The following is a 27,107-nucleotide window of genomic DNA, read 5'->3' as shown; positions in this document are numbered from 1 at the left end:
CAATTCCTGTACTGAATGGGTAGAGTCACTGCCAAGTAAATTTCAAAAACTTCCACGCGTCTCAGGTTTTGCTTCAAAGCCTTGAAATTGGCAAAAACAAAGCAGATGTTCCATGGTCAGTTTTTCTTGCCACTTTTTTCCTGCCACTTCTCAGTTACTTACCAGCTTGCAATGTGGTCACCTAGATCTGTTTCTGAAGTGTCTCACGCCTTCCAGAACCTGATTAATTTCCATGTGCAACATAGCACAGGGAACTGACAGGAGTCCTTGATCACCATATAAATACTAGAAATTCTCTGAGAAATTGTGCAAGACTGACCAAAAGTTGGGCTTTTTTAAGCCACCAGAAGTTTCATAAACCAGGGTTTTTACAGAACAATGTCCCTTCTGTCCCACAGAAAGCACATCTGTCCCACAGCTGATGCAGTAAGAAGCTTTTGCAGAATGGCAATATTTGCTCTCTTCCATTGATGCCCTTCATTCTCAGACTCACCTGAAGCACAATTACTAATAACATTATCAATCTAGAGAAAACAATCTTTCCCTTAAAACAGATAGAAACAACTTTCTAAGGCCTGAAATGCTGGCACTATTCTGCTACAGATGCACACACATTAGCATCACACACCAGTCCTAAGATCTAAGACAAAATTCAGATTCATATTTTGTTGGAATGGCCTCAGAGAGATGCAGAGACCAGTAAATGTTTTGGGCAAGCTGATGTCTAAGCCATCTGCTGCTAGGGAACCACTGGACCAACACCAGATCCTCAGAAGTGTAAGAGAACAGTACTGGGGAAAAGAAGACATAGAATTAGGAGCGGCAGGAGCACAAACCATCTCCTGGGAAATCTCTGTCATGTACAGGCTCAAGAGACAACATCATCCCCACCCATCTTCCCTCCCAAAGGTGGCAGTCTGGAAAGATCTTTATCAGACACACAAAGACCTTTCTAACCCAAGAGGGTGGTCCTCCTGCATCAGATTACTTTATCGAGTCTTTATCTCCTTCTTGTCACTAAAAAAATATTTGCCTTTGTCATGCATCAAGTAACTCTTCAAAAGCAGCAACTTCCAATACTGAGTTGTCTTCTGCCTGGATTTATGTTTCCTCTCATTTGTTCTGTGACAATACATCTGAGCAAACACATTTTTCAGACACTTGAACCACCTTTGTACACATTTGGGAAAGTAACCTAACTACCAGATGAAGTTTTTCTGACCCAATTCCCCGGTATTATTTAGAAAATGCTTTGACACCTATACTTCTGGCATTTTCTTCCAAATTCAGTTTTAAGGGTTTTTTATCTTTCTGTCATACATGCACTTCTCTCTCAAGCTACTAACTAGAAATAAAATAGTAAAAAAACACAAAAGTTATTTAGTGTATTATGTGCCACCTGCATTATGGCATTCAAATGCCTCTTGTTCATGCTTTACAAAGCTTTGCTTTTTTCCAACTACACCCTTTCCTTTAACTGTTCAAAGTCAAAATAATCTCTGTGCAAAAGTTCTGGTTCAGAGATGGGTGTCCTTTAAACCAAGACATTTTTCATGCCAACATCCCACAGAGGGAGTAGCCTTTTTATTTGGGGTGAGAGGGACTGTGAGAGCAAGCACATTACAGAATCAAGAAGTAACTTGGCAGAACTCCCTCCCCTTTCACACACTTCCACTTCAAACACACAGAAGCTGTTCCATGAGTGAAATAAATGAAATTTGGCTTCCTCAGAGTTGGAGACTCTACATGTAGTAAGGGGTAGATGAGCACTAAGGATTTTGCTGAAGTCAGAGTATTCATAACACCTCCAACTGCATTCTCATATGCTCACAAGAACTTGCATTTCAGCTTTTCCATCAGAGGAGATTCTTATCTCTACCCCTCAGCCAGCTCACATGCTTTTCCAGCAAGCATCCAGGCATCTAGTGTCAGCCAGCTTCAAAGTTATTGGGTGAAGTCAGACAGCATTACACATGCAGCAGGTACAATCACAGCACCCCAATCTCCTAAGAAAGATGGCCTTAAAAAAAAGTGCTCTTGATATCAGTAAAAATTAACATTAAAATACAGCTAAACAATAGCAATAAAACTCACTATAAGAAGCATTAATCAACAAAAATCATGTTTATTTTGTCTGAAGATTATTTTCTTTTGATTTCGTTGTGACATTGATATTAATTTATTTAGTGTGCACACATATGACTGAAGGTCTTAAAACATGATTTAAGGGCTCAGACAAACCAGCAACAGACGGACAAGAACAACAGCTTGCAACTGCTGACAATAATTTAGAAATAATTCATAATAGCAAGCAGCCAACAAAGGAGTAGGTTACCACCAGCCTTGAGATGAGTTTAGTCACAACATCAACACTGGCTGTTATTCCAAAAAAATATGTTACAATTCAGCCACTTGTTATTGGCCTTGATCACATTGTAATGAAAAATAAATTGGTACCATCATTATAAGGCAGAGTAGACTTGTTACACCAGTGGTCCAAATACACCAAAGCAATCCTACGTAGTTGGAAATTATTAATCTAAACTTTGACAAACTACTGAAACACAAACAAAATGTTCACTCAAGGAACACTTATTTGTTTTTAGACTGCTCTTTTCATGTAGTGCTGCTCCTCAGAGGTGTTCATTTTCTATCATGATATTCAGTGTAGATAATCAGAGCTGCACCTAAAACAACAAAACAGATGCTAACTGTGCCAGAACCTACACTCAGAGTGTGAAACTGAGGTTGCTTTGAAAAACAGGGCAGCTACTTTGCAGGGGGAGGGTGGCTCACAGTTTGCCATTTTCAGAGAATAGATGAGGTACATTTAAGGACACAAGGAAGAGGTGCCTTACTCAAAAACCTTTGAAAACAGGCAAGAACAGCCCCCCTCTCCCACAATACTCCATGACAGAGGAAACCAAACCACAAACCACTGAAAACACTGAGAACCTTCCCACTGATTTCAGCACGTACTGACACAGGCCTGTGTTTCAGTTCCCACATTGTGACCAGTATGACAGAAAGGAAGAGGCTAAAGGTTAAAAAGGAAAAAACAAAACCACACAATTACTGCTTCAAATGAAAGAAGTGTGGAAGAAGAACTGGAGAAGTGGTCTCCTTTATTTACATGAGTCTCTGGAAGATGTCACAACATCTTAGGAAGGTGAGCAGGCACTAAATCCATTAAATGGATTAATTCAATGTTCTCTCTTAGACCAAAGCAAAGGCTGGCATCGCTTGCAGAAAACTGGGTTTTTTTCATTTAAAATTTAATCAAAGCAACACAAGAGCAGGTATTAAAAAGTGAGAAATCTTACACTACTCCTTCACGTTATTGTTGTGCTCTGACCTTATGGGTAGGACTAAATGCAGCAGTAAGATCCCTGAAACAATTCTACAAATAAAAGTATTTCCTAACACATAACTTAATCACAGGATTCACTCCTCATGATTCTTTTGGTCCTAATTTACTGGACAAAAAGAATTTTTGTCCAGTATTTAAAAAGAGTATTTCTCCAGAATTTTGGTCCAAATTTACAGATTAATTTCATAACCGACAGAAAGCAATTGTGGTGCACTTGCCTATCATGTCTGACATCTTCATTTATAGTAGTTTCTCTTCAAAGACAGACAACTTCCTGCAGTGTTATACATTTTTCAGCTACTGCAAGCAATTAAAGCAGGTAGAATTAAGAACCACTGAAGTGCTCAATTTATTCTCCTCAGTTCCTGAGAGACAAACAAGTAAGCACCTTATGCAGCACCTACAATACACAGAATAAAGTGACACCCTATCCAGCTGCAAAGGCAGACTTTGCAGCTTTAGAAGGGTCACCTTCCTCTTCATGCCACTCTCTTTCCTCCATCAGAGATTTCAGGTCCCTGCTGGCCAGTTTCTGCTCCTGGTGTTCTGGTCACAACTTGAAAGGCTAAAACATGAGTCCTCCACCTCTACCTGTTAAGAGCATAAAGTCCCCCTGCAAGTTCATTGCTCCTTGTTTGAACACAGCTTCACAGGTCAACCTCCCTTCAGGAAAGGGGAAACACAGACTGGGAAGAGATACACAGCATCTGTCAGCAACATAAAAGAGCATATTTTCACTAACTATACAAGGAAATGTGCTGCTTATTATATGAAATTTCTGTTTCAAAAGTTGACTATTTCATTTTTTGTAGTAGGAGGCCCAAAGCTGACAGCTTTGGACAGCTTAGAAAACTTCTTCCTCTCTCTTCTATCCTTATCTGATATTCTCATCTGATATTCCCACTTATTGTCATCTTAACTTTCTTCATAACTGTTTCCTTGTTATAGCAATACTACATACACAAGCCAGAAGACAAGACTGCTTTTTTTAATATCAAATGATCTTAGCAGTGTTTTTCAGGATGGCCTCCTAAGACCAATATGTGCACCCACTCCTCTGCTCACAGATTCTGTCCTCCTCAGAAGTAGGTGTTATTAAATCAGGTACATTATTGTTAACAACATCTGTTTCATCTTCTGATTTGAAGGATGTTTGAAAAGAAAGGAATTAAGTGATACCTGGTACAGCTCATTCTCTGATTCACACATTAGGCTAGAAAATCGCCAAGAACTGTGTAGAATTTGAAGAGATAATAAGGACAACATAAAATCTCAACACACTTTTCTTTCTCCTAAGAAATGACACCTAAAACTATGGAACCAGTTGATGCAAATGTCACATCAAGCTCTTTGATATTTACAGGTAATGGAAGAAAATTCTTTTGTGTATCCTTCCCACTAGATGTCCCTTACTGCCTCTGCAGTAGCTCATTGCAACAATCTGTCAGATTCCATTAAAAACATATTTGAAAGATTATTTCTCCCTCAACCCCCTTGAATTTAAACAAAATTTTGCTCAAGTTGTCTCCTGTTAAAGCAGAAAAGCAGGTTTAAATAAAATTAGTGCAGATAAACAATCCTGGGGAAGGGAAGGGAACAGAAGAATTGCCATCTTCTTATGACAGTGCTTTTTAATAGATCCTTGTAAATTCTGAGTCAAATTTCATATGAGGTATTACTACTTTCTGAGTAGGTTATACCACAGATATACCACTGCAGCCTTCAGAAGAAAATACTGAACAGAACCAGACCAGATTTGTAAAACAAGGATTCAGAGTTTACTAAGCACGTATCTGCACATATTTGCACAGGTGTAACTTTTAGGGTGGAATCAAGTTCCATGAGAGTTAAAAGCGAAATAAAATAGTCAGGACCAAATAGTCAGGGCCACTGCACGATGCAACAGAGGTCCTGAAAAGAGAGCCCGACTCCATGACCTTCACTGCAGATCTGAGAGGGGACAAGGTGAGTTACAGCTTTTGCAACGCATGTCAGAAATGATGAAACATTTCTCTGGTTACTGCTGTATTTGAGCATCAGTGTGATCTGTTTAGAAAGAGATGGAGTCTGATTTGATCCAGAATCCAGGACATTACATCATCATTTATTTATTGTAGAATCTGGCATTACACAACAGCTATCTCATTCTATTCAGCCAAGAATTTAAGCTTGCAGGCAATGAAGAAGAAATGCCAGAAGCACAACATCAACACATGAAAATACTTCCATTTGCTTCCAGCTATGGTGGCAGTGCAAGGCAAGCATTGACTACAATATGACCAGTCATCACAGCAAGGCCTACACCTCTTCCTGCATAAACTTGCTCTGTGGGATGACTTGCACTGACCTGGAACTCTCAAGCACAAATCATGAGCAGCATATTTTACAAGTTAACTTGCAAATCATATCACAGACAGGTCAAGACCCCAAACTGATTAGACTGAAAAATCAAGTATCAGCTTTACCAATAGACTAGATGTTGGGTTTGTGCTGTTGGGTTGGGTTTCTTTTTAATTTAATAATAAGCATCTCTCTCAGTTGACATACTCAGCAAGAAGCCAGTGCAGCAGCACTTTACATAAGGTATTCTCTCAGGAGAGATGTTTTTTCCCTGCGTGTTATGGTACAGGCCTACAGTTACAGGAATTATCATGGGCAAAGTTCTGTGAAGTATTTTCCCTGCATGCAACATTTCTCAGCACTGAACAGTTTTAAATTGTCACTTTTCTTAAAACATCCAGCTGTATTACATTAAAAAAAAAACCCTAAGTGTTCCATGCAGACCCTTTGACTAACACATTTTTCTGGTAGTTATTCAGAAAATTAAAATTTGTTTGAGCAATATGCATGTATTAATTCACATGTACATCATAACACTACTATCTGTGCGTTTCCTCTAGCAACAGTGAGACATATTAAAGGCATACCTGGACTATGTAAGGTACAAAGACATTTAACCTACCTCATCAAAGCTGCTATCTTCCTTCTTCAAGGCTTTAAAATAAAAAGAAAAAACAAATTATTATCTGTACTGCATTTCAATAAACACAAACCACTAGAAAAGAAAAAAAAACAGGGCATCATTTTCCTGTTATAATAGGAAAGAACAGGCTGGTGTGAATAACAATTTTATACTCATAATGTGAATCTGTAAATGGAATGTAGAACAGCACAGAGAGTTTCTAAGAAAGTAAATTTACATATTTATGAAAAAATCCTCTCAGGTTAAAGAAAATAAGAGTTTGCAAGGGTGGGTTTGGGTTTTTATTTTAATTCCTAGTGAGTGTGAAAACCCTTTATGGAGAGCTTGACTGAACTTCGAAAAGGAAAATACAGCAAACACCTAACCATGTATTCAGTTTTTCAAGTACCCTTCATCAAATAGTATGCATTGTAACATGCCTTTTTCCCTTTTCTGTTTTTTTTTATTTTTAGTATGACTTGCACTAAAGCAGAAGAGATTTCTTTCTTACACTGTTAACAAGCAATTAATCAACAAACACAGGAGAGAAAAACAGTGCAGAAAATATGTGAACTGGTAAGAAAATGAAGACACAAATAGTTCTGCAACTGTAGCAAAGATTAAGCTGATGGAAAGTTTTCCTTTAGCATACTGGATTTCTTCATTGAAATATGAAGAAAATTAATTTCTCCAAGTCTGCACTGAACTGTGCCTGTCCAAAGGTACAAGACTGGTTCTATTTCTCAGCCAGACCCACGAGGGACTGCACTCCATGTGCTGCACGCCGTGACCTGAAAGTGCTCTCTGCTTCCCTCTCCTGAAGAGCTAAAATTAGATAAACCATTGCATTGGTGATGGCACTGCTTCTTTTCAGTTTAAACCATGGAGGTTTTCAGTTTGAGGGAGGTCATTTGAACAGCCATGCAGCTCATGCAGCGCTGCACCAGAAGGGTCCCTCCTCACCGTTTAAGCAGCATAATGTTTCTTACACTCCTGCATATTTCTGCAGGAGATAAATATTTAAGCACCTAGCATGGTTGAGGATCTAGACTCTAGTTGTTCTTTTTCTCTTTTAGATGCTCTTTCTGCCTTCAAATCACTAGTAATTTCTAAACATCATTCAAATCTTGTCTTCAGATTATGTTACCAGCCTCAAAAACAAAAACAACCAGGAAAAAAACCCCATCAAAACACACACACAAACAAAAAAAAATCCACAGCAAAAATAAAAACCAAACCAAACAAAATAATAAAATAAAAGCAAGCAAAAAACCCACAAGAAACAAATGAAAACAAAACAAAAGCAATGCCAGAAGCTGTATCAGAGGTGGTACAGAGTATCACCTGTGCAAATGGTGCTGCACCTCCAGAATCTCAACCATGGGCAGCAAGGCACAAATCCCAGTTATCTTTGTACAGAAAAGCAGGGAATGTCCAGATTTCCTTTGCTTTTAAACTCCCATTTCTTTAGGACACGAAACATGGCTTCCCTCAAACCTTTGAAGATCACTGCTTTACAGGTACTCATGTACATTTCATGCTCAGTGATAAAAACAATGAAACAAACCCTGGTATTTTGGTGAGGAGATCTGAGGCACACCTTGTACATTTTGATAGTTCAATATATTTTTATGGTTTTGAAGGGTGATCAAAACATTTTCAGACTGCAAATCCCAAGTACTCAGAACTATGAGTCAGGAAAGAGAAAGAAAGACAGAAGGAAAGAGAGGGAAAGAGAGAGAAGGAAAGAGAAGGAAAGAGAAGGAGAACCCCCAACCTGCGGAACACTTTTTAAAAACACACTTTTTATCTTCCCAATTACCATTCAGGTCACAGTGACATACAAGCCATAAATTAGTAAATGACACACCTTAAGCTGTGCCGACAAGCTTTTCTCCCTTACCAAAACACAAGATTTTCACATGACCAGAACACTACAGGAATAGCCAAACAGATAGCTAAACAAAATTCACAGTGTAACAGAACAAGAAGAAATGGGAATATGTGGTCCATTGCATATATTTGGCTTGTCTTTAGCTTCTTCCTTTTACTAAAAGAGGGCTTTTAAGAATCCCAAAAAGAGGATAAGAGTTCTGGCCACCCATTTAATGAGATTCTGTTTAATAATATCAGTCTCAACCAATTCACTACATAGCATCTCCCAAAGAAGACACCAAAGCAGCATGTTTTATAGAAAAAATATATTAAAAAAAAACCCTTTTCCTCCTTGATGCAATCTTTTCCTTTTTAAACTGTTAAAAAAAATCTGCTGAACTTAAGAAAAAAATAAACTGTTTACAAATGAAGTCCTCATTATCTCAGGTATGTGAGCTATGTGGATGTACATCAGAGCAGATTAGTGGAGATAACCTTTGTATCAGTGAGGAGCTAGTAACAAAGCCCAGGGATGCTCAGAAAGGCCATGGATTGCTTTTAGCACACTGTGATAAATCTCAGCAATGTTTTCTCTCTCTCTTTCTTTCTTCCTTTCCTCCTTCCTTTCTTTGTAATCTGGTGTTAGTTTTTGACTAAAGAAACTCATAAGAAAACAGAAGTTAAATGGCACGAGCTGAAGTGATCTCACATGTGATTCTGGTGCTATATGAGCTTCAACAAATGCATAGCTAAGAACTCTTCACATAATTAAGAGATGACTAATGCTTTTATTAAATTATTCACTAATAATTTAATTATATAACTATCAAAGGGCAAAACTAAGAACCAAACCTAATAAAGGTTTAAATCCTAAATTAAACAGTGAGTCAACTGAATTTCTAAAAGTTGCTTAACATGTAGTTATGATGTGTTCACTTGTATGGTCAACACAGTGTGTAAGCAAGGAAACAAATTTTTTTTAACTAATATGGATGTTCATATAAAAATGAATAGGCTGGCAGAAACTTACAAATTAAAAGAATTATGCATTTTTTCAGATTCTTAGCAATATTAGTTCTTTATGATAACTTTTAAAAGGGACACTCCTGGAAACACCAGAAAATTTCTGCCAGGAGAAAGGGTACCTAAGCTACAAAGACAGTTCATTTCTCTAGAGCTGGAAGCAATTTCTGCAGCAAAGAGCCACCCTGCAGCACCACGGACCACACACATTTCCCCCAGCACACCACACCACTGTATCATCCTCTGCCAGATTTGCACAGAATGGAACAAAGTGAATGCTCAGGAAAAGGCTGACTGAGTGGGCAATTTCACACATCACAATTTTCAACTCAGCAAAATAAACATTTTCAATATTAGGTACAGAGTTACAGGACTGAGCCCAGTTTTGTTTGATGAGCCAGATCTTCATCACCCTCTTCCAGGAAAGCCAGTGGATGCAAAGCATCAATTCAGAATAAAAAAGAATGGGTCAAGTCTTCCTGAGACTGCTGTTGGTACCCTTTGGGCCTCTGCTGTGCCCCAGGAATAACTACACTGTCTAGAGATGGTGGGGGAATATAGCTTCAAATGTTACCTAACATACTTTAGTGCACTGTAAAAAAAAATTCATAAATTAATTGCAGCTACAGCTTCTCAAATTGAGAGGACTTCTTGGCGGGGAGAAGTGGGTCTGAAATGCAGTTTATTGGGTGTTAACCTGCAAGCTCTAACAAAAAAAGTTCACTGCCAATGACAATCAGGATACATTTCCATCACTCTTAACCAAGAGGCCAACATAAACTTGGGTATCTAAATCTGGTACCAAAGTTTGGGCTCTTGCAGTATAGAGAGAATTGCATTTGGTAGACAGAATACTGCCAACACTGGGGTAAGGTGTAACAGTGCTTTATCATTTCAAGAATGATCATCAGATCTTTCCTACAGCAACACATGCAGGTCTGACTCACTAATTAATTGATTCTAACACTACAGTACGCTCGCATCATTTATATGACGTGCTCATGATGCTATGTTGAGTATTTAAACCTGCAAAAACACAGACATTGAAGCACAACAGAAGAAGTTAATATATCATCACTCTTTGATAGAGTGACAGAATGGTGTGGGTTGGAGGAGACCTTAAAGATCATCCCAACTCCCCTGTCATGGCAGGGACAACATCCATCAGACCAAGTTGCTCAAAGCTCCATCCAACCTGGCCTTTACCACTGTCAGGAATTTATTATTTATGACAAATCACAACTGAGCAGATGACTGAAAAAGTTACAAACTAAATACATAATTAATTTGTAATTTGCTAGCCATACCAAGAACCAGCACCTACAAAAAGAGCATTAAAACCCAAATGTCAAATTCCCAGGAAGTCTTTTTCCAAAGAGGCTTTTATTTTCCCTCCTTCACTTCAATATAAGAGTTAAGTACAGCACATGTTTTAACCAAGGATTTCCTGGTATGCAAGTTTAGAGTTTCTTTGCTTGGGCTTATCTGTGGCTCTGGTATCAGGGAGTGGACTATCTTCAAACCTCACACAGATAAATTAGAAGGGTTTTTTTTGCTCAAAGTGCAGTTACCAGAATGGTGATCAATATATTTGAGCATCTGGAGATGGAACAAACTTGCTGGTAGCAGCTGTGTTTTAATCACAAAACAACCACCAGCAAACAAACAAACCAACCACATACCAGATCACACTCCTACACTCCTGCACACATACACACAGAGCTGGAGGAGCTTCCAGACATAAATATCCGTGTGTCTAAAACCAGGCCAGAGCTCCCAAAGAAACTAAAAGCTTGTTTAATTTGTGCAAAATGACAAGAAGAGATGATCACCCAACCGAGCCAAATAAAGCATGCAGAAATTACCAGCCAGAGGGGCCTTGATCCCTAGAAGGCATTAACAGGACTGTCACTGTTACAACAAAGCAGCATCCTCATTCAAAACATTTTCTTTGTTAATGACTTCCACCATTAGTAAAACCCTTTCACAGCTCTGTGGCAGAGTGTCTCTGTGTTTATACATGCACAGAGACATAAAACAGACCAAACACCTGACTGCTTCATTTTTTTCTTCTAATCAAAGAAAGTTAAATGTATTTTACAAGTTTAAGACTGATGATAGGTGAAAGCTGCTTTTAAATGGGGACAGAAAGATTTGTAACACTGACTTGATACTTGCTTTACAACTGTAACTTTGCATTTCCCCTTGAAACTCTCTGGTGTACAAGTAAGAATAAGCTTTTCTCAGTCTTTTTCATCCTGGAGTAAGACAATAAAAATACTTGGTTTCAGAGACAATCATCCTCTTAAAAGCTTGCAATGCTTGAATGCATACACAGCACGTGAAAAATTAAAATGCCCAAGTGTGCCAGCAGAGATCCTAGGCAGGGTCACTGGGGGAGAACCAAAGGCCACAGCTCCTGGCTGGGCACAGGCACTTCACAGCCTCTCACGGGGACACAGCAGCTCTGCAGGCTGCCCCTGTGTGCCAGCCAGACCTCCCGAATGGACAATGCATGGAAGGGCTGTGGAAGGGCCCATACAGAGGGTCTGCAAGCACAGACAGGGTGCTGCATCTGCTCTCCTGTGTTACAGCACTTCCTCCTGCTGCTCTGTGCCACCAGCTCGGGGACACCTCACACCTCCTCTGAGATACCTCCTCTCCCTGCTCAGCCGTGTCTTGATGATGTCGGTGAGAACTGACGCTCTAAACAGTGAATTAAGCAACATAGTGTGCCAAAGACTAACAGAAACACCAGTCCAAGCAGACCAGAACTCTTTGGCATTGTTCTCAATAACAAATTCAACTGCAAAATTAACTGGTGTCAAAACCAAACACGGTGCGGTGGCACCGGGAGGTAACGCGCTCGGCAGTGGCATTCGGATGACGCTACCTCAGGATGCTTTATGTCAGTGACAGAGCGACAAGACTTCACAGCAGATGACAGATAGACTTCTTTTGTCTGGCCCCCTAAATCACTGTGCCGCTATTAGCTGCTTCAGCATCTCACACCTCAACTAAAAACAACCAGCAGCCCGTACCAAAAATAAACTAGCAGACCTGCGACAAAATGAAAATAACCGACTGCTTTCTTTTGAGGTTTCTCTTCGGCAGTGAGGGCACGTGAGCCAACTCTCATTTACAGTTTGTTCCTCCCAGCCGATTTTGGGCTAACTCCATCACAGACCCATGCAGCGCTGCTGGGGCTACCGGAATTGTTTCTTTCCCGAGATTTCTCCCCAATAAATGTTTTTCGCGGACGGCGCCATCAGGGGTGTCCCCAGCCTGGCAGCGCTGAGCCCACCGCCCCCGTGCCCTCCCTGCCGGGACCCCCGGGTACCGGGCAGCGCCGTCGGGCCCGGGCCCGGGACTCACCTATTCGGCCGAAGCTCTCCGATAAAGTTCTCCGCAACTTTTTCATCCTGCTGATCTTCTCGGCGGACTGCGAGTCGATCATGTCACACATCGGGCGGCGACCCCCCCGTCCCGCCGGCCGCCACCGCCGCTGCCCTGGCTCCGGGGAGACGCCGCCCCTCCGGCCCGGGGCTCTCCCCGCGGCCCCAGGAGCCGCCGGGCGCCGCGGGACGGTCCCGGTCCGGCCCGGGAGAGGAGCCTTACACCGCGGCTGCCGCTGCCGCTGCGCTCCGCGCCGCCCGGCTCATCGCCCCGTGCCCCGGTGCCCCGGGCTGCCCCGGCACGGCCGGACACGGCGGCAGGGCGGGCAGGGCGGCAGCGCCGAGGGCAGATGGAGCAGCGACAGCAAAGTCCGGCCGGGGGCTGCGGGCGCCGGCGGCGGGAGGGGAGGGAAGAGAGGGAGGGCGTGAGGAAGGGAGGGAGGGTGCGCTGAGAGAAAGGAGGAGGAGGAGCCTGGGCGGGCCGGGGAGCCCCGGGGAGGAAGGGCGGCGGCGGCGGGGGGCGTGAGGGGGGGCAGGCGGGGAGCGCCGGGGCCGGGCCCAGCGATGGGCGCTGCCGGCGGAACCGCGATGCCGTCCGGAGCGCTCGGGCGGCGGCGCTGAGGGCGCTGCGGCGGCGGTCGGAGGGGCGGCGGGGACACCGCGTCCGCCCGGGGCTGCCCGCGCCCCGCTGCCGCAGCGCCGTCTCCGGGGATGCGCTGCGGAACCCCCGGGCCGGCGGGGCCGGCGGGGGAAGGAGGCGCCCCCAGGGCGGGCGGGGAACGCTGCTCCCGCTGCTGCGATGGGCACAAGGGAAAGGGCACCGCGGTCACCGAGAGCAGCCGGCCCGTCAGGCTGAAACTTGGGGTCCTCTCCACGTGCGTGTCCAGGCACAGCCGGATAATGTGCTAATGTGCCTTAGCCTGCAACTTAATGAGTGTTGGGAGCTTTTGAGCTTGTTAACTCAATTGAAGCAACGTTACTGAAAAATAAATCAGTTTAACCCATCAAAATGGATGGTCATGTCTAGTCTAAAGTAGGTACTTTTGGAGAACAATATGTTAGGTAAGATTTTAAAGCCCAGGTCTTTGTGGCTCAAATTGTATTTTAATGTATGTTATCCGGTTAAAATGAACTTGGGTTTTAATGAGGCCACCTAACACAATTTCCTGGGATTAGACGGTGTCTAAACTCAGTTTCAGGAGCACATTTGTCTAGACAAGTGTTTAGGTGAGTTGGGTTTAGCCATCTGCAACTCTGTGCTCTGGAATTGGGATTGAGCCTTTCTATTACAGTGCAGCGGGGATGGACAGTATGCAGCATCTTGAGGCAGAAATCCATTGCAATTCTCTATTTTAATCTACTACATGTAGAATATGCATGTGCCTCTTGTGGCATCCAACATAATGGGAACCTGTCCTGCCATGAAGCAGCACAGCAATGCTGGTAAAATGTCTTATGCATAACACCTGAATGTACAGACAGTTTGATGGAAAGGTTTTTGGAAGTGTGAATCCTCTTGACCCTGCTAGCATCTTTGAAACAGGAGGCAAGATGGCATTTTCAATGTTGGCTATGTTGTGTTATGGAAGGAAATTGAGAAATGGTGGAAACTGGAACCTTGCAGAGAGCAGTACAGGGAAAAGGAGGAGAAATAAAAATTAAGAGGAAACAGACAAAGGCGCTAGAAGGAAAAAGGGAGGGAGAACACAAGTGTTTAAGGATGTTTAACTAAATAATTTCAAGAAAATTACATTTAAGTCCTTAATAATGGCTGATGGTTTGATCTTTGTCTGAATCTGACATTACTACCCCTGTTCTTTGGGGAGAGGAAAATGCTATCGTCATAAATAAAATATTCTGGTCCAGGAGCTGAAACTGAATTTAACACCTGAGCACTTTGCATTTTCTGTGTCACCATACACTCCAGGTAGCTCTGCTGTTTGGCTGAGATTTGTACTAACAGTGCTATAATTCAGTCTGTGACTTGCTTTCAGCAATTAGGGATATCATTTCTGAGAGCTTCTTAGGAACCTGTAATTAAGCATACTTAATTGATAGATCCTGTCTTACCTAGTGAATTAGCCTAGATCCTAGCATCTAGTGAATTTGGAAAAATATTCCCTTTTCTCCTCCCTATTTCTAAGTAAACTATCACTTTATCACTTGTGAAGGACGAGTCTCTGCCAGGCTACTTCAGTCTTTCTTTAACAGAAACACAAGCAACCCAAAATTTCTGAGAAGCATCTGGCTTTGCAGCTGCTTGGGAATGATCTACAAGCATATGTCACGGTCTTTTAAATCAATGAAAATTTTGCCTAAATTAGCCACCAGTGTGGTGCCAAGTGAGAGAAACCCAGGTCTTGTCTTCTCAAAATTGTACAACCTCAGGATGCAAAGATGTTACACAGACTTTTTCCTCCAGAGGAAGGACAAGCTTCCACCTGTGCACAGATTCTCCAACTGCACCCTGCAATTTGTGTCATTCTTCCCACCATGGTCTTTATTTGGCAGAAATATTTCTGTGAAAGTCCTTCTTTGTTCTCTCCCCAACCCAAACCTCTTCTGTTTCCAAGGGCAGTAGTATTGAAAATTCATTGAATTCAGGAATGTGGAATCACTTTTGTAGCTTTGATCAAGCTCATAAGCTGGTGGTTCTTATTTCTCATCTCTGTATTTCCATCACCCATCTCAGGAAACCAGTAAAGCAGAAATATGCAATTAGGAAACCACAGAGATAGCAGCTACTCTGATGATGATGTTTTGCTTCCTTGTAGGGACAGGATTTCAGCTCTGTTTTAAGTCTTTCAATTTGAGGCATAAAAAATTACCATGAAAAACATGCAAAATGATATTGTTTTTTGCTGCCTTCTTCCACAAGCCTCTACCAAGTTAAAGCATGTTTGCCTTTAATGGGGCATCTGTTTTATAGAAAGCCAGGACATTATTTACAGCACCTTTCCTTACATCAATTCTCCAAAGAAACACCCTAAACAAGAACTGCTTGCAATTACTTTGTGACCCAAGCATCTCCTTTCCTGGCTTTGGTAAGAATTCACTACAAATCCTGGCCTCTGCTGCTGACACTGAGTCATGCTGAATCACTCTGCAAATGTAAGTATTATCAAGTGCAGGAAAAATAGTTGCCAAGATATCACTTGCAAGCTGGACAAGGGGAAACATTCTCCTCAGTGTCTCATGCTGGCCAGGAGCCTCACGGTTTCAGTGTTTCACTCTGAGGTGTGGGTTATTTCCGAAGAAGGGGAGAGAGCAGGGCTGGCAGTTTGCTCGTTATTGTGTAAAGGAACATATTGTTTGGAGCTAGAAGCAGCCTGGTCATGGGCCTGGAGCACAGGATGTGCCAGCAGAGCAGTCTCCTCGCCGCAGATGGAGCAGCCACGGCTGCGCTGTTCATTACTTGCAGGGTAAGATGAAACGACAGAGAAATAAATCTGTGATGTGTGGTGCAGATGGTGGCTCGGGGTGTCACACTGATCTGTGCACTCCCCAGGTCTCAGGGCTTTGCTGTTGATTTTATGGGGTAATTTTATGTGGCCTGAGCTCTCTCTAAACCCCAGTGTTTGTCGTGTGTCCCCCACCCCCGACCCTATAACAGTTCTTAGGGGCTGTTGAAAGGCAGTGTACTTAAGTCACATTCCTGGGCCAAGTGTCTGAATTTCAGAAATCTTAGGAGCACATAAACAAGCAGCGTGTTTTTGTGGAAGAAGTAGTTAATGCCATTGATCTGGAGTTATGTGGGCAGAGTAAGACCTTGCATGAAGTGGTCTGTTGGAGGAAAGCAGTAAAGCTCTCTGGGGAGATGAAATAGTCCGTGTAACTTCTCTGGGGAGAGCACTGTCTTGTCAGGCCTTCTGCTGCCAGTATAAAGTAGATTTTCATAAATCTCCCTGGCTGGAGGCATTCTGCATTAGGCCAGTCTGCTCACCTTGAAAAGATCTCTCTGCTGCAGCGTCTGGGACCTGAGTGCTTGGAGCTGTGTTGCTTGTTAACACACAGCAATCCTTTCGTGACCCTCCAGTGATGAAGATGGATGTACAGTCACATAACACACCCCCTCCTCTTCCCCCCTCCCCCAATCTCACTTTCACTTGTCCTCTAATGGTACTCAGTCCAAGATGACTATTATCTGAAGAGAAAGCCAGGCTCTGCTAACACAAATGGTGTCATATCCTTAGGGACATGACCTTTAAGCTCTGCTAGCAAAATGCATTAGTGACAAAAATTAAACTTTGGCAATCGCAGAACAGTACGTGTGTAATCTTCATGCACATCATAACTTGTTCTCACAAAAAGTTCTCAGACCTGATATATATATAAATATATATATATTTATGTTGCCTAATTGGTGATTGTCATTAAATCCCAGTTTTTATGCACCCATGGAAATTTTCCCCTTGATGATACTCCATGCATCCCTGCTGATTAACGGAGGGCACATAGGCCCAGGTATTGCCCCTCCAGCCTGGCTGCTATTGCCAAAGCCTGCTGTGTGGAGTAAGAAGGGATGAGTTAAGGCTCACAGACATGGTTCCAAAGGCACAACAGGAAAAAAGTGTGTTTCCTGCAGCCTTATATCCAGCTGCTGGTTAGAGGTGACCTGCTGAGCCATCCATGGTTTTACACCTCTGGTACCCCCTCGTGGTCACTTTATTTCACGTATTAACATATGGGGTCACTTGTTTCTGTTTTGTTCTTATTTTACACCATCACCATCAGGGGTTAAATGGCTGCAAGTGAAACACAAAATCTTTAACCTTGATGCTTGTAGCTCCGGTCTCTGTTAGGCAGCTTCTTTGTGGTATTTGTGAGCAGTTAACTTCCAGGAAGGTATGGATTCTTTTTGGCTTGGCCATAACACAAAGTTGTGGGTTAACCCCCGCAGGCAGCTGAGCACTGCACATCCACAGAACAGAAAAGTAAGAGCAAACACAAGAAAACTCATGGGTTGATAATTTATAAGCAAAGAAGTGGAATAAGAAAGAAGACAAAAGATAAGTGATGCAAAGGCAATCCCTTGCCACCTTCCCCAGACAGAGTGATGCCCAGCCTGTTCCTGAGGCAAAAGACAACTGGCCTACTAAACTGCACTCCTCTCCACTGCATTGCTGAACATATTGTTATATGGTATGGAATGTTGCTTTGGACAGTTTGGGTTGTATCTGTCTGTATCCTCTCCCCACCTCTTGTGCACCCCTGCATCACTGGTTGGGTAGCAGGAGAAACAGAGGCAGCCTTGATGCTGTACAAATGCTGCCCAGCAATAGAAAGAGTCTATATAGCAGCATTGTTTTGGTCACCAATCCAAAACACAGCATCGTACGAGCTGCCATGAGGAGAATTAACTCCATCCCAGGCAGACCTAGTACACACAGGTGTAGGAAAATCCCACTGAGGATACAGTGTGCAGAAAAAACCCCAAACATGAATGACAATGTATCAGAAACCTACATACTTCAAACTAACAAAGTAGCATTATTATTATGAGCTGAAATATCTTACAATATATATTTCTGTGTAAATGGTATCATCTCAGAGATTCTGCTGGGCAAGTATAGGTATGCTAGGTTTGCAGGAATGGGCTGAGGTGCTTTCCAGCTTAAAATCACCTGCCTACCCAGCAACATAGCATTGATACTGAATGTTGTTCCTGTGAAATAAGTAGAAACACCTTTTAGTGAGCTCATTTTCTTATGCTATCTTGATAAAAGTCTAGTAAAAGGGGAACTGGGATTTAATATGCGATGGCACCAACCATTATGTTTAGATACAAATGTTTTGAAGTCACCTAAATATTCAGCAAATACTCATGATGAAAATGATGCAAAATGAAACAGCAGGAGGGCTGAGGTTGATTCACTTGGATACACTAAGAAAGCAAGTGTGCATTATGTCATTTTATCAGAAACATTGAATAAAGGGGGTTTACTGTAACAGCACAAGTTTTCTTCACAGCAAAATCTCATCAGCACTGTAGCATTTTTTGTGCAACTCAGAGGTCTGTGCCTCTACACATACAAAGCCCAAGTGATTTGGGCTGGGAAAATATGATAACTGGCATACACAGCCTGGGGAAATTTCTCATGGACAAGGGTCCTCTTGTAGATAACCCATGATTTTGAAAACACACAGGCACACAAAGTCTATGTTGATTCTAGGTGTGAATATTTAAGCACTATGTGCAAAATTAAAAACCCATATGCTGATATCTCTTGGAAACAAGCTTGAAATATTAACCCTACTTTATTTCTAAGATATCTCAACTTTCTCTTGCTCTGCTATTTTTTCTCCATTTCTTAATTAGCAAAATCATTTGTAATGACTATTAGTGAAGCATGCTATAGAAGGAGCTGAACTCCATTTACTCATATTTCTCTGTACCCTTTTGGACTGCTTGAATCTGTAGGACAGAGCATAATGGCAATGTTATCTCCCTGTGGAGAGAGAAACTCTCCCTCAAAAATAATACAAAATATTTGCAAGTATTATACATGAAAGGATTCTTTGTCAAAATGGAGATCTGCCCTCTTAACATGAAAATCTGGATGGACTTCAGGCATGCAGGAAAACATTGCTTGTTCTTTCTGCTCAGTTCTATCCCAAAATCAGCACCTAAGGCAGTTAAAAACAGTCCAGCCCACATGGCAGTCTGCTGAAGGGGAGGTTTCAGAACCTGCATCTTACAGTTTTATTTAGTTCCTATCACTGTGGTAACAAATTACTGCACAAATTAAGTGCCACAAATTCACAACTGAATATTGTCCTTCACTACCAGCTTGCAATATCGTTGGTCTTCACAGAATCACCACAAATGAGTGCTGCTGATCTCTCAGTCCAGGTCTTTCTAACAGTGCAGTAGCAGTAAAGGCTCTGGTTGCCATTTGGGGGATTTATATAGCGATAAGGAGCCACACAGAAGTGATGTCTCTGCAGGTAATGCAGGTATGGTCTCTACACAAAAGTGTTGCAGCCAAGATTTCCAATGGAGGCTGGCCACAGAAACTGTGACAGTTGAAGGATGGCAGTACCCATCATCTGCAAAATGAGTCAGAAGCACAAGAAACAGCAAATTGGCCACTATGGAGTATAACTCCCAGGCAATACGTGATTTTGAGAAAGATGAAAGTGAGGCTTTGTGTTTGTTTAAAGCCCTGCTTCCAGGAGTTAGGGGAGAAAGTATAAAGACATTTTAAGGAATATTCAACTGAAGAAGAGCTGGAAACACTAATTAGAGGCAGGGGTTGGTGTCACCACAGAACTTGGGAAGAGCAAAGATTTATGTAATTAGGAGTTTTAAAAGGAAAGAAAAGATAGGGGTGTTTAATGCAGCAGAAGGTGGAGAGGCAGCAGAAAGAAACAAAGTGGAAAAGAGATACCTAGGATGATAAGCCGGAAAGATGACCTATAAAAGAGATTTTGGAACCTGGATAAAGAACCTTTATCAAAACTGAAGGTTAGGAGCTTGTGGCAGCCAGCCTGTGAAATGAAGAGGATTTTAGTTGCATGGAGAAAGAGCAAAAGTCACTCTGTACAAGAAGGAGCTGCCAGATTTAAAGTACCTGGACCTGTGTGAAAATCAGATGTGACAATTTCCTCCATTTTGTTTTAAAATAATGTATGGAGTAAATGCTAAAAGATGAGACCTCCTGCAAAATTAGGAGGAGAAAAGTCCAGGTTATAGTAACAAATTTGTGATGGTCTCCAGGCACACCAACTAATTATGGCACTTGTGACAGTCTTGTCAGGACAGTGCTGTGAAAACTCGAGCTGGTTGACCTTCGAGCCAGTGGCCACACAAGTTATTTTAATGAAGTGCTGTTCATACAAACTAGCAAGAAACAAGTCAGAGGAAAGAGCATCTGCATTAGATGTGGTGGCATCTTCATTCAGCTCACTCCTGTGGGCTGAGCTACCCAGAGCCCATTCCATGCACTGCCTGAGCACTGTTTGACCAGTGCTGCACAGCAACAGTTCCCAATGGGATCCCACTGCCTCTGGAAAGGATTGTGTGTAAAACACACAGCTCTCCAAGGGTGATGGAAAATGGAATCACGAGCAAATATTGTTGGAGCATGGTGCTAATAACACCAAGGCTGTGGGTTCAATCGCCATTTGCTTAACAGCTGGACTTGGTGGTCCTTGTGGGTCCCCTCCAGCTCAGAATACCCTGTGGCTGTGATTCTGTGAGATGTGCTGGGTGGAGGGAGCACTCTCTAAGGGCTGAGCAGTCTCTTGGAAACTTGCACTTTTGAGGTACCAGGACTGGATGCAAGGAGACAGAGCAGAGGGATGGGTGAGAGGATGATATGAAGAGGAAGCCAGTGGACTGGGATGATCAGCTGGACACACAAGAGGAGTTAACAGAGAGGAGGTTCAGATCTGGGCAGAAGGAAGCAAGTCTGACACAGAGAGAAATATCTTAGAGTCATCCCTGCACAGCTGGTAACCAGAACTGCACAGTGGCTTCAGAATTTAATGGTTACAGGTCCTGGTACCCCACTGAAATCTCAAATTAATTATTGCTGTTGGTCTATATGTAAACATGGACTATTACAAGATAAGTCTGCTTGCATCAGTAATGACTTGATCCCAAAACACATGCAATATTGCAACTAACTTTATTCAGCATTTACATCCTTTGGTTATATATTTTACTGAGGATTTAAATATCACATTTAAAAACCCATAGATTTCAAGCCTGGGATACACTCATGTCCACTAACCTCAAATTTGAAATTAAGTACCTAACCACTTTGTCTAATTGATGAAAATAAAAAATTAATTCTTATTCTTATTTTTAAGTTTATATAATAAAAATTCACTGCTCACAAGCTACTCTAGCAGGACTTCATTTACCTGTAAGAAATTTCCAGAATATGTATTTATGTTTCTCCTTTATAAGGAGAAGCACAGACAATGTGGTAAAATGAACAGGATTTTCAGTGTGGTTCAGTTTATTACAGTAAGAGGTTAAAAAGTAAATAATCCTGCATTACTGGCTAAAATATTTACAGTATTTCTGAAATTCCTCTTGCAGTTACAGCCATCCAGAATGGATGTGTCTTTAAGATTTATAAAAAGTGATACACAATATAAATAAGTGCATATAACCAGGGAAAAATGTCTCTGAGAGTGATTCAGAAGACAAATTCACTGGAAAGTAATTTTTTTCTAATGAAAACTTCACTTGACAGAGTCCCTGCTAAGACAAATCTCTTTCTGAAAAAAAAGTTTGTGAGTGATAGAGTCCTAAGGAAAGCCCCTGATAATTCCAGCTTCCTGAGTTCACAACACAAGGCTCTCATAATTGCATGTGGTGCTCCAAGCATCCCAAAGGAGGTGACACTAAGCCCTCATTCCTCCACACCAATTAAATGAAACAAAATCTCTGTTGTTTTAGACCCATCTTTTCACCTAGTGCCCCCAGTTCACATATAGCTATTTTGTCATAGAAGAACCTTATGCTGAGTGAAAATATTTCAATTTCTCAGTTGTTGTTGGGATCAAGAAGGGGAAAGATGGAAAGCCAGTAAATCAGAATAACTGATGCTGCCACAAGAAGCTCCTTGTAACAAAAGGAACATCAGGGAAGAGAGACTATCAAGCAGAAGAGCAGGGAGCATATTCTGATTATTCTTCAGAGTAAACAGGTAAGAAGGTGTAGGACAGGGTCATTCAATGAACAGGCAGATATCCACAGCTGCATCAGAATGAAGGAAAGGAACTTAGCTGTGATATGACCTCTTGGGTAACTTCTTGCCACTCATTTACTGCATGACAGAGTTACTCTTAGTGCTGTTTCCCTCTGAATCTGGGTCATTTTGAACTTTCAAACCAGCAGTGCTGTAGTGCCCGCCCATTGCTACAAACCAGATCCTTCTCCAGTGTGGTCCAAGGCACAGCAGCCACAGACCTCTTGCTGCTCTCAGAGGGTTCATTGTACCTGCAGCTCCAGGTGCTGGACAGAAATGAACATTTTCTGTCATTGAACTGAGTCCAGTGTTGGGTGCTGTCTAAATTTGATTTTTTTTATTGTATACTCAAAACAGGATGATTCCACAGCATCACTCTATTTTTTTCAACTTTTACACCAAGGACTAGAGATTGGCCTTGGGAAGTGATAGCCAGTGACTTAGCAGGGCTTTCTGTGGTGCAGTGTTATCCAAAGATTATCTATCTTTCCAAATAAACAGCTCAGCTGCTGTGATTCATGGCCTGTGTTTGATGTCAACAAGAACATTGGTCCCAGTAATGACAAAGAGCTCAGGCTACTTCTAGCCTTCCACCCAGCTGAGCAGCTTTCATGATGAGTAAATGAGTGCACTTTTGTATCATAGACCTTCAGAGAATAACTTGAAGAGAAGACTTGCCTTACTGTGTTCAAAATTATTTTAAAAGATAACTGATACTTTTTTTGCTGCAAGTCCCAGTTCCCAAGTTATACTCCTTGCTGCTTCAGTATTCTCCTTCATGACGTGTATTTTTGTCTGTCTTAATTTGGCTGAAGCCATGTATCTGTATTTTAGAATAAGAGTTCATCAGGTAATGCAACTAGGGATTAAAAGGAAAAATATATTTTAAATTTATTTGGTGTACTGAAAAGAATGTCAGGAAGGAAATTTTTAATAAAAGACAGTTTTATGGCTCCTTTTCTTGCTTCACAACGTGATCTAATTATGTACTCGTTCAAATGACAGTTCCCTTGTGATTCTCATTTAAGAGAAGTGCTAACCAATGCAATGATCAAAACCAACACTGTAGAACAATTCCGTCATATTCAGGATACAAGTCCATCACGGGACTGTCTGATCACCAGATTTGCTGGTGTCTAGCCTGAGGGCATTAAATACATGACTGACACATTTGTCTATTTGCAGAGTCTATCTATTCATGTTTTCCAAAGTTTAAAAATCTGTTCTTCCAGAAAAAAAATCTTTTCTCATTAATAAAAATTAATCCAGCAATATGCTTTTCTTCCACTGTCTGAGCACCCTGGTAGTGCAGCCCGGCCACGGGCAGGCAGCTGGAGCATCCCTGCATGGCTGTGATCTGGCACCCAGGCTTCTGTGCCTGCCCCAGCAGTGGCAAATACAGAACACTGGCTCAAGGTTCATAGATGGCAAAACTCACCTTCAAGTGTAGGTGAGCAACAGGAGTCGAAGGGTTTCATTTATTTATCTCCCAACTCCCCCAGTGGTTTCTGAACTCCCTATTTATCCTCTGAGGGAGAGGGCTCTAGTGTTTGTGCTGATAAATTCAGCAATATATGTCTGAAAACATCACTGGCTTCCTGCACTCTTCCAAATGAAAGCAGAGAGATTTCTATCTTCCTCTGCTTAAATCTGATTTATAATACAGTTCAACAAAATTTCTAGAAGCATTTTAAATGCCATGTTAATGTGAAAACAAGAGCCTAAATTCTTGTAATTCTTTTTGTTCTTTTTAATTCCAGTCTGAAAAACTACACAGATAACATACTATATAGATAACATTTTTAATTTATTCATTATATTCTGATAATTTTTCATATAAGTAATTACTTTAATAAACTTGGCATAGTCCTTTGAAGTTCAATTTGGAAAGTACCATGTTATCTGCATGTAATAAACCTCATGTTTCTATCCTCCCTCTTCTACTATCACATCCAGTGACTACTATTACAAGCTTTTTAAAATATTCCTCTGCTCAGTTTAATAGGGATTTTTACAATGTCATTACACATTCTAATTGGGCAATTAGGGGTTTCATGCCACTAATCGAAATGCAGGGCGACTGACTGAACTAGTGCAAGTGATGTAAAAAGAAATGAGCTAAAAAGACAGTCACAGTTTTACCTAGAGAGTGACAAAACCCAGAGTCAAGTGTCAGGCATGTCACTGCAGCCCAGAGCAGAGCCCCTGAACAAAATGCATCTGGTCAAAAATTAACCCATGGGAAAAAGGGATCCTCCAAATTTCTCTGTGAAGATGGGTTTGTACCACCCCTCCCTACTATATCGATTTTGAGGCTCAAATCCCCTTGTGCTAGAGGATTTCCTGCAACCAACCATTTTATTGCTCATTTTGGAATACCTTCAGCCTGGGCAGCTTTGGCTAACCATTGTATTCTATGTTTGATGAGGGAACAAACTCATCAGCATTGAGCATTGGGATAATCTTGAATTCTCCTTTTTCACTTTCATAGCCCATGTTAGAGCACTAAAGAGTCTCTTCTCTGACACAGGAGCCCATATGAATGTTTGGTAAGCTCCAGGGAAAAATATTCACTTATTTTGCTAATTTCAAGCACATTGCAGTCTGATGAAGCTGGTGCTTCTGATATTCCTAGAACATGGACATATAATAAAGGCAAGAATCATCACAGCTGATGGGTTCTGCCTTAGAAATATATTCCTATTTTGATCTGTTTGTTATTAGAAATATGGTGGGTTTGTTTTCATATTTTTTTCTTCACAGATGGGAATGGCAATTTTGATAAAAGGGGAATTGGAGATGGACTTGGATCCTGACTACCTCAGGATAATCTGGGTATTTCACCCTTAGAAGTCATAGTTTGTCTGATCCCACTGACTCAAATTCACCATGTATCAACCTATACCATTTTAGTCCTGTGAACCACCTCATTTTGAGGACAGAACTGAACACTGCCAGAAGTCTGTCTTTCAGCAGGAGCTACTCAGAGCACCAGCTAGTCATGACTTTAGCAACCCAGGACAGATGGTCAGTCTGTTTATAATTATTTAAAAAACACTCCCTAAATGTCTTTATTCTTTGTTATTCATGTGTGAAGCCCCCTTGCAGCAGCAAGAGACACTCAGGAGGATGACACTGCTGTGCTGACATTTGGATCTTTGCAAAAATTCCATCAGACCAACAGTAACCCTTGAGGGAAAACTTGGGGATATCACCGAGACCCAGAAAGAAGTTATACTAAAACCCAGAAAGAAATTGATTTTCTTAATCCACCACATCTGACCTCAGCTGGTGAGTACTGAAGAATGGAAATGCTTTTACAGACCACAAACTGTCAGGAGCCCACTCTGCACATGGTATTGCATCTTAGGGGAGCTCTGAATGAGCCATCTCTTCACCAGCTTGCCCAGAAATGCAGCCATGACAAGATGGTGCCATGCAAATTCCATGTGTCTCCTCTTGCTTTGCTACTGCAATGAAAGCATCGTAGCCATACCAGCAACCATGTCCCAGGAATGAGCTGAGGTTGAGCCTTCGTCCTGCTGTTCAAATAAAGCACCAAACATCATAAAAACAAAGGCTCTGTGCTGTTCAAATAAAGCATCAAAGCACTGTACTGGTCTGTTGCAACAATTGCAGTTCTGCCACAAACCATCTTTTCTAAAATAAGTTACTCAGTGGTGGCAAAAAAATTTATTAGGAGTCAAGTGGATTTTCCCTGTGTGCTATCACTTTCTTACAACCCAGGAGGTCTGAGAGGCAGGATTTCCCTTTGCAGATACCATGCTGACTCTTCCACAGCAGGTTCAGTTGTCTAGGGTAACTGATCTGAGTTCACACTGTAGTGATTTGGGTTATTGGAGTTTCAAGAATATATGTGAAGAAGAAAGTAGTATTAAAGAAAACTATGGTATTGCAATATAAGAGGCAAAATAGTCATTGTGGAGATTACCACCTTGAAATGTTGCAAACCCTCTTTTGCCAGGACTGAGAACTTAGGTCATCTGGTAACAAGAATTGTGATGTCCATAAAAAGGAAAAAGAAATAATGAAACCAAGTAATGGGAACTTAAAGGACTCTCCTTGAGGGCAAAAGTGGTATGTGTGTGTGATTCCTGAATTGATGCATGGGAAATGAGTAACTAGGGCTGCTCTGAGAACACCAAGTGCCAGATACTATTTCAAGCCAGGTGACCATTAGGGGTACACGAAAGGTTGCCCTTGGGATGCAGGTCAGAGAAGTATTGAGCTTAGCAACTGTGACAGAAAGAGTGGTATGAAAATCCACATCAACTTGGGGTAATTCAACATTTCCTAATCCTTTTTGCCATGCTGCTACTTGTCAACTCCTTAGAGATTGGACTGAAGGTCAAATTAAAAAGAAAAGAAGAAAACAAAAACCAACAATAACAAACAACTGCCAGGTCTCTGGACCAACTGTAAATATCTTTATCTTCTTTCTGCATCTTACTTCAACATGTTAATACACAAACAGATTCAAGCTTACAGGGTTCTCAAAGTGACTTTGCTTAGTCTATCACCCATTTATCTGCCATGCCAGCACTTGACTCAAAGTGGCAGCTTAGAAACTCTGCCCTCTATTACTTTTTCTTGTTTAAAAGCAATTGCTATATCAGCAAGAGAAAAGTCACTCCATTTGATTAATAATACATACTGATGGTCGAGACATTCAATCAGAAAACTGATAAATTGTTAAGCTGCTGAAATCCACCTGCAGGTTTCTTTAGGTCTAGACTTACCTTCTGACCTTCCCG

General features: G+C 41.6%; 1 protein-coding gene across 4 annotated transcripts in view; it reads right to left on the bottom strand.

Moving 5' to 3' along the window:
- Positions 1–13,072, bottom strand: part of CDK14 (cyclin dependent kinase 14) — a 345,182-nt gene extending 332,110 nt beyond the window's left edge. For all 4 annotated transcript variants that reach the window (XM_030944179.1, XM_030944177.1, XM_030944182.1 and 1 more), the window contains exons 1-2: positions 12,606–13,072; positions 6,333–6,364 (exon numbers count right to left, since the gene is read on the bottom strand). In XM_030944179.1, the coding sequence (XP_030800039.1) occupies positions 6,333–6,364; positions 12,606–12,696 (123 nt within the window). In that variant the 5' untranslated portion in view covers positions 12,697–13,072. The remainder of the gene's footprint in view (positions 1–6,332; positions 6,365–12,605) is intronic.
- Positions 13,073–27,107: the final 14,035 nt, after the last annotated feature.

The sequence above is a fragment of the Camarhynchus parvulus genome, chromosome 2 (assembly GCF_901933205.1).
Source record: "Camarhynchus parvulus chromosome 2, STF_HiC, whole genome shotgun sequence".
Lineage (NCBI taxonomy): Eukaryota > Metazoa > Chordata > Aves > Passeriformes > Thraupidae > Camarhynchus > Camarhynchus parvulus.
This window is presented reverse-complemented; position numbering and strand designations above follow the sequence as displayed.